Here is a 12,933-nt window from a genome sequence, read left to right on the forward strand (position 1 = left end):
GGGGGGGGGGCAACTTCACACAGCTAAAATTGCTAATCTAATTTTAAATAATATATTAAATATAAACTCTCAGACTCGAGCAAAGACGAAAAGTTACACGCCGATCACTTAGAAGTCGTATCGTTGTACGATCCAATACATGTAAATGATTTCACCGCTTTGCGGGGCTCTTCAATTCCAATTAAAAATGACAAAACACGAAATGTACCGCTATCACTGGAGTCTTTAAAGAAAACTGTGTTAAAACTAAGAAATAGTTTAATGTTGAGTTATAAGAGGAGAGATATAATACCGAGAGGTAATAATTACTATTAACATTGTCACAACTATTATCATTGTTGTGATTAATTTTTTCAGAATCTAACTGGGATGAGCCAAGATCCACAGTTGAAATATATGGTTTTGGAGAAGATCTTGATGATCAATTTAATAAAAAATTTGATAAAGAAACAATGCAAAGACTAAAGAGAGCCAAAAATGAAGATAACGAAGATGAAAATAATTCAAAAATATTTCAAGGAGTGGAAGTTGGAGAATCATATTTTGGGAAGCACAATTCGCAAGAATCACATAATCGTAGTAAACGCAGTAGGAGTTTTGTCACAGATTCAAATTACACAAATCAGAGAGATATTCCTGAAAATAACAGCTATCGGAAAACTCAAATGATTAAAGACGTTCTCAAAAATGTAACTTCGACACAAAATACTGAAGAAGTCGTCACAAAATTGTATTCTAGTTATCTCAGTGATGACGGAAAAAAATCTGCGAACGCTTCAAACAAAATGAACATTTCCGATTTACAGTATTCTTTAGAAAAAGGATTTTTTTCAAATAATCATATCAATAATTTAACGATTATCCCATCAATAGCTAACAAAATTAATATTCCTGAGAGGAAATTAAAATATTCTTCACATACAGAGCTATATTTAAATGATCACTTTATCGACAACAAATCATCATTTGACATAAAAATGGACTTTCAAACGCATTCACCAGAACGTATTACCAAAAATGAAGTTCCTAAAACAAGCACGAAGGAAATTAGCCAACGTTTCACAAGTGAGGCGATATTAAAAACTATTGATCATATAGCGGAGAATCGTACTAACTCGTCCGATTTCAAAAAGAACGCATTCACCGATTCGATAGATCTTTCATTAAACGATGGTGCCGATGACTCTGGGAAATCTCTGAAAAATCGAAGTGACGAAGAGAAATTAGGAGTCGCGACGCAGAAAATATCGCGACTCAGCACGGATGACGGACAATCGAAGGGCGCGGAAAAGGAGTTTCCCCGGGGAAATACGTCGCATGGGCTCGGCATCGGGACAAATGAATCACGGAGCTGTGTCGTCGAAACAATCGTAGCCGTGAGAGAAAGGGAGACCGTGGCGGACGGAACGCGAAAGCAAAACCGCGAGCCGATACCCGGTGTGATCAAAATCTTTGAGCCTCGGGGGCGTTCGTATCAAAAGCGGGAGGCAGAGTCGATGGCGAGATTGTCCCGGCGGATGGGAAGGGACGAGACGTCCGCGGCGAAGATGAAGACGAACGAAGATGAAGTCGACGAGTCAAGAGATACAAATGTAGGGGATGACTCTTCGACTTCACCGATTGATTCTGTCACCGATGCGACAACGAAACCGGAAGCCGCATATATAAACACGTCTGAGATTGGCAAATCGATAATACCGAAGGATCTCACTTTGACGACTGTAGACAACGATTTGCAAAAGCAGCAACAGATGGTTTCGCCTTTAAGTGAAGCGGAGAATAGGAACGCAAATAAATCGAATGGAAATTTGAATAGAATCAATATTCGTGTTTTCGGGTCAAACGGAAATGAGACTATGAATGTAAAGGAAGATGCTCGAAGTATAATGAAAGCTCACGAGTATCATAAATTCGATAATAATTTACAGAGAAAATTATTATGGATTTCCACGATTTCAGTCGATGCCGAAAGTGGAGATTCATCAATAAAGGGCACGGGATCAGTTTTTAATATCGCGACTGAGAGTTATATTGAAAATGTCACGAGTGAGAATCGACAGCCGAGTAAAACGACCGATTCTGCAAACTTGGGAAATATATTGACTAGAATCAAACGCGAAGATAAAGCTGAAGAAAATCGTATGTTACAGGATGCTTTAAATTCTCAGATCTTCGAAACAAATCACGCACGTTACAAACGGTCTGTATATCCTTATGAAAATCTTGAATCCAATAATGAAGCAGAGAATACGGCAGTCGAGAAAGAAGCGGCGCTAAATTACGATGAAAAACAAGAAAGCAATGAAGAATATTTAAATCAGAATGTCGAAGAACCTAAAGATCTCTACAATGACATAGAAGAAAATATATTCGAAGGTATAACGCTAATTTGATGATTTCGCAGCGGAAATAACGCACAAAAGTAACGCATAATACATTTACAGATAATGATAAAGCAGTGGAAAGCAAGAGAGAGGGACAATCTTTATTTAGCAAGCAAATCGATCCTGTAAGAGCTAAAGTTGACATGATGATTAAGCAAAAGCTTGGCAAGAAACGCAAAGGTAGTAGTACTTATAGGACAAAGAGACATAATACGTTGGATGTGGTCGAATATTACGATTATGACGAAGAGCAAGAGCGCGATGCTCCAATAAACGAGCAGGAGGTTCAAAATAAAGACAATGAACTTTTGATTAATGCGAAGATAAAGCGCGGTAAGAACGTAAGCATAATGAAATTTATGTTTAAAAATATGTAAATTAGTATAAATTTAAGAAACTAATGGGACATCGATATTTCAATTGATCGCAGATGATAAACCGCCAGGCTTAGGGAAGAAGAAAAACGAAAACGCCGAGGCGATAATGAAAGAAAAACGCAGAAAGGCACAAGCAAAGAATAAAGAGCCAAAAGAAGAGATTATCGTCGATCTTGGTGAAAGATCTAAGAATAAGACTGCGAAAAATAATAAAAAGTCGCTCAGTTCATTAGGATCTAGTTTCGAAAATGTGTCCAACGAGAAAAGACAATTATTGACTAAGGAAAACTCGGAGGAGATTCACCAAAGCAAAGATTTTGCGAATAATGTTCATCATGAAAAATTAGCTGCTGCAAAATTGAAATGGTAAGTCAAATTATTTTGAGTTAACGGTAGTTATATATTGCTATTGATTGTTACGACGATAAAACAACACAGGTATAGATACTTTAAGATACCTTTTATTTTATACATAAAGGACCCCGCACAGATCTTATGTAAAATGTGCCCCCGGTTAAATTGATTGAAACTGAAATATGTTGTTGTCCTCTACGTCCTGAACATAAGTCTTAATGGACACAACTCTCTGAATTCAATACTTTTACCCCTAGAGATGTTTAAAAGGGAAAATCTATGCGGTTATGTCATACTTCTTAATGAAATATGAATATATATATATGATTTATTCATATACTTGTTTCGTTAAGAAGTATGACGTAATCATAGATTTTGCATTTTAAACGTCTGTAGGGGTAAAAGTATTGAATTCAGAGAGTTGTGCCCATTAAGACTTTTGTTCGGGACGTAGAGGACAACAACATATTTCAGTTTTAATCAATTTAACCGGGGGCACATTTTACATAAGATCTGTGCGGGGTCCTTTATCTGAGTTGCACATAAATGCATGCAATTCGATGCTTTTGATGCAAACGACCAAAAAATAGATGTCCGATAGGTTGGACCAACCATTTGAGGACAGAACGGCATCATCGAAGAATTCAGAGTCATTATTAGAAGATAGCTGTAAAAAGAAATCTAGTTCGAATGAACCTTTGGAACATATATCTTATGCAAATGTAAATCCCGATGTTATCGAAAACATCTTGTTGAATATTCAACCTATAGAGGAAATTATGGAGGAAAGCAGAGAATTGGGGGCTTCAAACGGTTTCTACGAAGATCCTGAAGACGATCGGTATAAATGCTTAAAATTATGTTACATTTTATAACATAAAATATACATATTCAAAATTTTAAAAAGTCAAAGTGTTGCTCGATTGTAATTAATTAATTTAATGTTAATTTTCAGAAATAGTTTATTTTAAGTCACTCAATTCTGTAACTATTAGAATACTTTATAACTTTTTAAATTAAAATCAATTATTAAATATCAGAATAAAGAAAATTTATAAATAAATTCTTCCAAAATCGTTGTAAGAGCTACGCATATTTGTGATTCACAGAATTGTCCAGATTTAATAGTTTATTTTGCAGATCAGAAGATCATTATTATTATCAAGATAACGATTCAAACAATGTCGAGTCTCTGTATGAGGAATTGAAGAGTGTGTACGATTGGCCTGATGGTGAATTAAAGAGTAGACCCCGGCTCAGAGGCGATCAAAGACTACGCTATGAATCAGATGATACGCTTGATACAAATCCCTTTCAATTACAACCATTGAACGATAGATTCCTCAGCTCGGGTCAAAACGACAACGCACAAAGGAGATTCCAGTCGATTGATGCATCTCGGATGAGTAAATATTAACTGCAATCATCAAGAATAAAGAAACTCTCGTTTATTTTCATATAATTGAATCTATTTATATAAGATTGTTAAATATTTTATATTAATTTTGATTTTAATCGCAAATTTATTTCTATCTTTTTTATTTTTTTTCTTCCACTTGATGTAGAGTTAATATCGTTATAACGCTTATATAATGGCAACAATTTTACAAAACGTTTGATCGATAGCAGCAGACTCGAATAGCACTATGGCGAGCAATTATTTCGCGCTTAACGTCACGGTTGATATGTTTAAAGGTGGCTTCGAGCAAAGTTCGACGAAGGAAAATTCACCGAGTATATTTTCCGTGAGAACAACCGCCAAGCCGAAAGTATCTATGGTACGCTTGATTACTATTTGTCGCAATATTATTTATCCTTCTTTTTTTCGCAACGATATAAAGTAATTAATTGATATAGATTTCAGAAGATAAAAATATCCCCTTTACCGAACGCCGGTCAATAATCGATACGGATTCCGGTTCTCCTTACGAAAATACCAAGTACGTCGAGTCCAAGACAGATGAATTATTGAAGCGAAATCTAAATCTGGAGAAACAGGCGGCGATTAGTCCGCAAGACTTGCGCGAGTCTTTCGTGGAATCTCTCGATTGGCATGATGATGTTGATGACGACGTGAAAGTCAGATTGGGCAGAGGATTAAAAGCTATAAACGATACAGAAATTTCTGGCTTAAATAAAACTTACAAATCTTATTATCAAGATAAATTAAACGTAAACAATGCAACTACCTCGCAAACTTTTCGTGATAATTCATCGACGTTACAAAATTGGTACAATAATACAATCGCGGATTTATTAAATATTTTTAATCATCATGGTGTATCTGATCGAACCGCTAAGAATGTTCAAGAATCGATTTTAATGAATACGGATAATATGGATGGTGATGAGGATCTCGAAGCTGCCGAACAAAAATATGTAAATAATAAAACACCGAGAATCAGAAGAGCGGCTGTTTCGTACCGCACGTTTTACAATGATGACGTGAGTCAGAATCAGCGCGATTTCGATGAAATGAGCAGACGTCTGGGTAACCAGTTTCATTCTCCGAATATCCTCCAAAATCAGTTCAATGGAGTGTATGACGGACATGAGATTGGAAATTGGAACAATGACGTACAGGGCCTTGATCGATACTCGAAAATCCGACGGACCAATACGAGAAAGAAAGAGAAACCCGGAAAGAGAAGTAAGAAGATTAAGCACTCCTTGGGAAAGCACGCGAAGAAAAACAGTTTGCACTCTTCTTCAAATAGAAACAGAAGACATCACGCGCATCAGTCTGACGTGTCGCGGAACGTTAACCGGAATGATTTAAAGCCGAAGCAGAAGAATAAAGCTGAGGCGTCTCCTTTGATTGGACGCACCAGAATTCAGAAGGGTAAAACGGCCGAGCAAGAGCTGCTTCGCGCAGGGATAAACGAAGTACCGGGCGAAAAGGTGCTTTACGAGAATGCGGAGGATCAGAGTGTGAGTGAAAGGACGATCGCCAATCGCGTCGTAGATCGCGCGACTGGATTAAAAAGAGAAAAGAATTAAGGATGATTTTTCAGACAGTGAAGCCGGAGGAGGATGATGCACGGAGAAAGGAAATTACGCTGCTCCTCGCAGCCGACAACGTCGACGACGAGTCGCAGATGGACGTGGCTCTTCACGGCGAACTAGCTGGAAAAATCGTCGAGCAAATATTCGAACAGGCAAGTGAAGGGCCGTGTCGCGCAATATCAAAGCCATTTTCGATATTCCTTTTATCAAAAATGGAAAATTATTTAACGCGTTTTTTCTAATATATAGATAATCGATGACAATTAGTTACGGTATTACAGGTCCAAAAAAATGATCAATTGAAGAGTGTCTTTGGTCCTGGACTTCATCGCGATCATAAAATGGAAGATAAGATAACGGGTAACATTTATCGACAAGGACTCGACGAAAACGGAGTAATCACGATATTTATCACGATTTATTTAGTTCGAGATATTTGCGTGTATTGTGTATGACAGAAATTTTGATGATTTCAAATTTACTTTGTAAATTGATACGATCTAGAAAAATCACACGGAAATGATGATAAAAAAAGTTATGGGGCTCCTTGGTACGTTAATTCTGAACGAAGTGCAAAAGAAAACTTGCATTACTTTATCGCCGGATATGCGAGAATTTTTAGGATGGATGTTGGAGATGGATCGAGAGAAGAAATTGTCGGAAGAAGTATATAACCTCCGATTGCACATTAATTGTATCATGCGGTATACGTTTTTTAAATTAATCAATATTCATTTTTAATCCAGGCACCATTGTTGCCATTGGTACGTGAGAAAATTATTCCGGAGCAAGACACGGCACGCAAATTCTTGTTTGACAGTACTTTCAAGCGAGAGATAGAAGAAAATATTAATGAGTTACAGAAAAAAGTGAGAGTATTGGAAACTCTTGTAAAAGAATATAACGCTCTGACCGCAAAAGAGAAAACGAAGGTCCAAGCAGTCCACGATTATTTGGTAAGATCATTTGGTATTTTACTTATAAGCTAATCGTTATTTGTTAATTGATATTCTAGAAATAGTGATAAAATTTTAAGATAAGAGATATTGTAAGATGAGCGATATCTCATAATTATTAGAAAAAAAATTACTGAAAATTATATCAGAAGAAAATTTCACGATTATTTAGATTCAGCAGTTAAATCTACTTTTGCAATACATCGAAGCGCGAGAAAATGCGGAAACAAAAGGAAAGCCTACATCGGTGTTCGTCGGCGCAGCCAGAGCTGGAACCGGAAATATCTTACAGTATCAAAGCGCAGTGCCTAATGCCACTAATGCGAGCCATTCGATGACAAAAGATGCATTCTCTTTGCCAATCGATACGCATAATCTTTTCCGGTTCAACAACTCATTTGAAATGACAGATAAACAGCTCCATCATAGTACGTAATATCTCTGTGATTACACATATTTATCGTTTTTTACAATGTCTTCTTAAAAATCGTATATAAAAATATAATTTTATATTTCGTATATATAATTTTGTATATATAATATAATTTATATAATTATATATATAATTAGTATATATAATAAGTACCTATATATAATTTTGTATATATAATATAATTTATTTGTTTTCTATCCTTAATTGATAGTTTAAGAATTTCGACAGAAAATACGGTAAATAAATGTTATGTTCAACAAAGGTGATGTTCCTTTAACTACCAATATCGGGAAATTGGTTATCGGAAATGTTTTCGGTCTAAATACCACGGCATGATAAACTATTTCCGCATCGAGTCGATAAAAAACCATAGCGGTTTCGGTTCGAACTTTCAAACTCCGAGTAATTACGTTCGCGTAGTACGTTCGAGTAATATTTCGTTCAAAAATTGCATGACAAAATATCCGCTCGGTCATTTTCGTATATTTTCTGTGGTACGGGCGGTCAATTTGTTTTATTTATCATATTTCTACTTAATATTCTCATAAGATTATATAAGTTAGCGTAACAAATTTTTGCTCTACTATATAATGTTTTAAAATTTCTAGGTCACAGAAAAACGCGCAGCCTCGATAAAATCCCATCGGAACGACGTCGCAAAACGTCGAAACGTCAGAAGCTTCGCAATCAGAAAAAGAAGGAAAATCATAGACAGTCAAAACGAAGACGCAATAAGCATCGCAAGTACTTGTTAGAGCGCGTAGAATCATCGCCGGGATATAGAAAGTCGCGACAAAAACGCGCAAATCCTGAAAACGATCGAGCTTCACTTTATTATTTAGGTTACGAGAAGCCAAGAATTTACGAGTCGTTCAATCTTCTCGATGCGAAGTTGACAGGAAAGAAGAAGAAGAAGAGGAAACGGGAGTTAATCGATAAGAAAAACGCAGCGACCGAGAATGACAGGGTGCTCGATTTCTTACCAATAAAAGGGAAGAATCGCATGGAGGACGAAGTGATACTGCTCAACAAGCGGGAAGCCTGGAAGAGGGAGAACGAGGAACAGCTGGAGGAGGTTGCCTTTGGCAAGGACATGCGGAACAGCACGAGGAGGGAGAGGGAACGATTCGAGAAATTGACGGAAGGAGATAAACGCAGACCGTTCAATGAGACGAGCTTCAGAACGAAGCGGGAGGACATAATTCGCGGGACATCAACCGGGGAGAGTTATACAGATCGTTTCAATAAATCTCACGCGGCACTCGAAATGCGTGACGGTGAATCGCGGAATAATTCGGAAATGCGGAGTAATGACAACGGCGCAAAGAGTGAGAATAAACTGGAATTGGCCGAGCGGGAAATCAATGTTTTCGCGGACAACAGCCGGTCGACCGATGCAGCAATTGATTCCGTGGCCGCGGAAGTAAGCGCGGAAGAAAAGTTAGCGACAAATGCGGTAGCCAATAATCAGGTTAAGGGAAAACTTCGCGCTGTAAATCGTGAGACAAAAATTGATAAGGCGAACGGAAGTACGAGCTTTGTAAACTTGACGAGGGACGCGGAGCCTCGGGTCTCGGAGGAGCGGCAGAAAGTTTCGGTAACGGAAAAAGAAGCGGATGATAACGCTGTAAAATTAAATCGAGCGACAAACTATCGACGCGAGGAAATAGATCCTGAAATCGAGCTGGAAAATCTGAGACAGGGAAGAGAGAGAAGAATTTATGACGTCGCAAACTGGAAGATCAGCGACTACGATTACGATGATGATAATCTTTCTAGAAATAAATTAAGGGAAAAATATGTGACTAAGTTAGACGAACTGGGTGACCTGGATACGGATCCCGAGAATAATTTGGCGCTTCTGAGATTAAGAAATAATAAATGGTCGGATGACGTCGTCGAATGGAAGCTGCTGCCGATAATAAAACGATCGCCGTATTATGATGATCGTGCCGTATCAGGAATTCGTTTAATGGAAAAAGAAACACCTATATTAAGCAACGTGCAGTCTCAATCCAACGCTTATTTAAACAGTCCAAAATTTTGGCGGCTACAACGCGGAAGAGACAGAGACAGTGTCTTTAATATCTTGCCTGTACCGAAAATAACCGACAATGATAATTTCCCGCGCAGAATTCATCGGAAAGCGAGACGAGCGTCTGAGAGAGCGACGTTCAAGGAAGATCCCAAAATTATTCTTAAAGATCAAAGGCTACCTCGATCATGGAGCAACAAAAGATCGAACGGCATTGCGGAATTTGGGATGCCTTTCGTATTGAAGGATCCTAACCGCGATTTCCGCGAAATGCTTCGATCTCGCAATCATCCAGAGCTCGGCGACCGAGTAATCAACGATGCAGTTGGTCTGCAATTGCCGATTCAGTATTGGCCGTATCAGTATTACGACGATTTTGCGGACTCATCGACCTTTCACTTCGCTCCGGGTGTTCACGGGAGAGGCAACGACGTGTACCGATATCCCGCTGAAACGTATCTGGAGTATGGCCCCTTTAGAAAACGCCGCGCTCACGACGCGAGCCGCCGATTCGCGAGGCGAAATAGATTCCGCTTGAGAACCTCGGAGGGGGAAGATGCCGTCGATTTTCCGAGGGATAATTTAGCAAACAAGAGCTCGGAGTCCAGATTTGCACAGGGAAAGTTTCGCGCCGAGACGAACGAGCCGGCTCTCGCGAGTGGCGAAGATTGTTTTACGTCCGGTGAGACAAAAGACACGGAAAAGAATGCGAGGAAAACTAATGAAACGAAAACAAAATCGACAGAATACACGAGATCCTTGATCAATGGACAATGAAGGAATTTAGTTTAGCTCGGTAGATAATAATAATTATTTTTATATCTATAATGGTGATGTAATATATGATACGATATGGAAAATAGAGATCAAGAAACTTGAGAAATATCGTGAATTAATGTAACAGGCGAAGAAAGGACGTCGCGTTTTGTATTGTACCGCGTTGCATTTTCAGGTCAAATCGCGACGCGATAATTGTCAACGGGCGTCTAAATAATTTCATCGGATAAATCGGATAAATCATCGACGCGCGATTATCGTAATTGACACATTCGCCCTATCTATGCGCCAGACAAGCCTGTGAAACCTCGTAAATCGTCCTAGCTCGTCGGGATGAGCCCAGCGTCGTCGCGTGTTTGCACACACGTACCACTGTCCACGCTAATCCATCTGCGCGAGCACCATCGCTGCAGTGCAGTTAATGGCGTTGCCTTCCAATAATTAGATTAGCAGATCGTGTCAAAAGTTAAGAGACTTCGACATGTGGACGTCGCATCTTAATCCAGTATTAAATTACAGCCGTTCGATATCGTACACGTGATGTAAAATTGTCGGACAGTTTTTAAAATAAGAATGTTAAAAAGGAAAAGCAAGCATTTATCTTGTCTTCTGCTTGACAGTATTGTTCTTCATTTCTACCTGGCTAGATTATGTAACATTTAATTTATTCGCGTGTAGAATACTTATTGTTAAAATACAAAATCAACGGACCTCGCAATAAAGCAAGACAACATCATTATTTTGCTTAGTTCTTAATGGGACATGTATTCATAACGCAATTCCCAGTGTCCAAAGAAATGAAAAAAAAAAGACAGGAATAGTGTACGCCAGGTGTATATGTTGTCTCAAAGATTTTCATAAAACGCAAAACGTTTCATATGTATCCGCGCGATAAAAGCCAAATCTTTCAAACCCGCGGCCGCCACGCCGACTCAATCTCGCCGACTTACTCTCCCATCTAACCGGAAAAAGAGTGTATGCAGCGTATTCCCTTCTGCCCCGACCCGGCTCGGCTCGGCTCAAAATATCTCGAAAGTTTCCTCGTAAAGTAAGGCCACGCGGCGGAATTCCCTCCGGCCAATTAAAGTCTCGAAATCGGACGTGCTCGCTTATGCAGGCAAAACAGGCAGGGCAGGGATGAGAGAAAAAGAGAACGGGCAACAGACCGAGAAAGGAAAGAGAGAGAGAGAGAGAGAGAGAGAGAGAGAGAGAGAGAGAGAGAGAAAGAGATAAAGAGACAGAGAAAGCCAGAGGAAGGACGGGACACAGCCGTGTAGTCGGTGGATGTTATTACTTATTCGACTCTGGGATTTTAAGGGCGCGGGCTGGATTTATTTAGATATTCCGGCAGGAGCATCTGCTCGTGGTTCGATGTCTCCTCTCCCGCGCCTACGCTTGCCCGTTTCGCTCTTCTTCGGCGTGCATTAATATACGCACCGGAGGGGGCCGGTAAGGGGTAGCGACGTTTTTACATAACATTAGGCTGTTCGTGCAGCCGAAGGCTTCGTACCATGCTTTGGGTCACTAATGGGGGTTAAAACGCGAAACGCGAGATGTCGTCGCCAAGTTAAATTCTGTATATGTATAATTCACTCATAAGGATTATAAAAAATTATAAAGATTATACAATGCAACATATTGCGTCTTTACTTCTTTCCGTTGGAAAGCGTGATTATTGCGAACATTACGATTACTATACGCATGCAGTATAATCTGTTCTTTTTAGTTACGCTAATTTTCACCAATTTTATATTTATATATACATATAAATATTAGTACACAAGAAAAATAAAATTTTGATACCTCTGTAAAATGTTATATTATATTATGAAATGCAACAAATTGTAGAAAAGGACTGTAGCTAAAAAAAACAGATTAATTGTAAAAGTAATTGAAATTCAGCACTCACCAATTCGCGACGCTCACCGATGTATCTTCCACTGTAAAAAATTGTAGATTTTATATTACAATATATTGCATTTTATTATTATGAGAAGAAAGATTGAAAAATAAATAGTTAAATGATTTTATCTCGAGCCCAAGGGTAATTGATATTAATTTCGTAAATATGATATTTAGTTATGATGTAATAGAAATACATATAATACATATATTATATTATATTATGAATTGCAATAAACTGCAGAAAAGATGTAGCTAAAGAAAATAGATTAATTGTAAAATTAACTGAAATTCAGCACTCACCAATTCGCGACGTCCACCGATGTATCTTCCACTGCAATTACATCTGTAACAGTCCGGAAGTGATTCTGGAGCGGTCCCGTTGCTTGCACTTCACTTTATTTACGCGATAATACATTCGCGAGACAAAATTTAACATGGGATTTTAACGAACTTATATTTTAACGGACGAATAGTTTAATAATTTAAAAAATCATAATTAACGAATATTTAATAAATAAAATTGAATTTGTAAATTATAGTTCAAAAAGTTAGAGAATTTTGTATGTCACTTTAAGTCACTTTATTTTACAAACAAATATTTATAACACAAAATTTGCGATTTAATTTGAATTTATTAAAATTACGAGCAATATTTATGGCGACATAAATTTCGTAAATTTTTTTGATGATAATATATCGTGAAATA

General features: G+C 38.1%; 1 protein-coding gene across 4 annotated transcripts in view; it reads left to right on the plus strand.

Annotated features, from left to right (window-relative positions):
* Nucleotides 1-11,525, plus strand: part of LOC105456502 — a 17,398-nt gene extending 5,873 nt beyond the window's left edge. Inside the window, exons 6-20 of one of the 4 annotated variants that reach the window (XM_011700592.1) lie at nucleotides 74-298; nucleotides 358-1,881; nucleotides 1,960-2,376; nucleotides 2,445-2,717; nucleotides 2,815-3,127; nucleotides 3,717-3,956; nucleotides 4,256-4,521; nucleotides 4,811-4,893; nucleotides 4,973-6,046; nucleotides 6,130-6,273; nucleotides 6,403-6,516; nucleotides 6,626-6,787; nucleotides 6,868-7,077; nucleotides 7,250-7,505; nucleotides 8,119-11,525. In XM_011700592.1, the coding sequence (XP_011698894.1) occupies nucleotides 74-298; nucleotides 358-1,881; nucleotides 1,960-2,376; nucleotides 2,445-2,717; nucleotides 2,815-3,127; nucleotides 3,717-3,956; nucleotides 4,256-4,521; nucleotides 4,811-4,893; nucleotides 4,973-6,046; nucleotides 6,130-6,273; nucleotides 6,403-6,516; nucleotides 6,626-6,787; nucleotides 6,868-7,077; nucleotides 7,250-7,505; nucleotides 8,119-10,322 (7,505 nt within the window). In that variant the 3' untranslated portion in view covers nucleotides 10,323-11,525. Of the gene's footprint in view, nucleotides 1-73; nucleotides 299-357; nucleotides 2,377-2,444; nucleotides 2,718-2,814; nucleotides 3,128-3,716; nucleotides 3,957-4,255; nucleotides 4,522-4,810; nucleotides 4,894-4,972; nucleotides 6,047-6,129; nucleotides 6,274-6,402; nucleotides 6,517-6,625; nucleotides 6,788-6,867; nucleotides 7,078-7,249; nucleotides 7,506-8,118 lie in introns of all 4 variants that reach the window. The other 3 variants (XM_011700594.1, XM_011700591.1, XM_011700593.1) reach the window with 3 other exon arrangements.
* The last annotated feature ends 1,408 nt before the right edge of the window (nucleotides 11,526-12,933 follow it).

The sequence above is a fragment of the Wasmannia auropunctata genome, unplaced genomic scaffold (genome assembly GCF_000956235.1).
Source record: "Wasmannia auropunctata unplaced genomic scaffold, wasmannia.A_1.0 LD335650.1, whole genome shotgun sequence".
Lineage (NCBI taxonomy): Eukaryota > Metazoa > Arthropoda > Insecta > Hymenoptera > Formicidae > Wasmannia > Wasmannia auropunctata.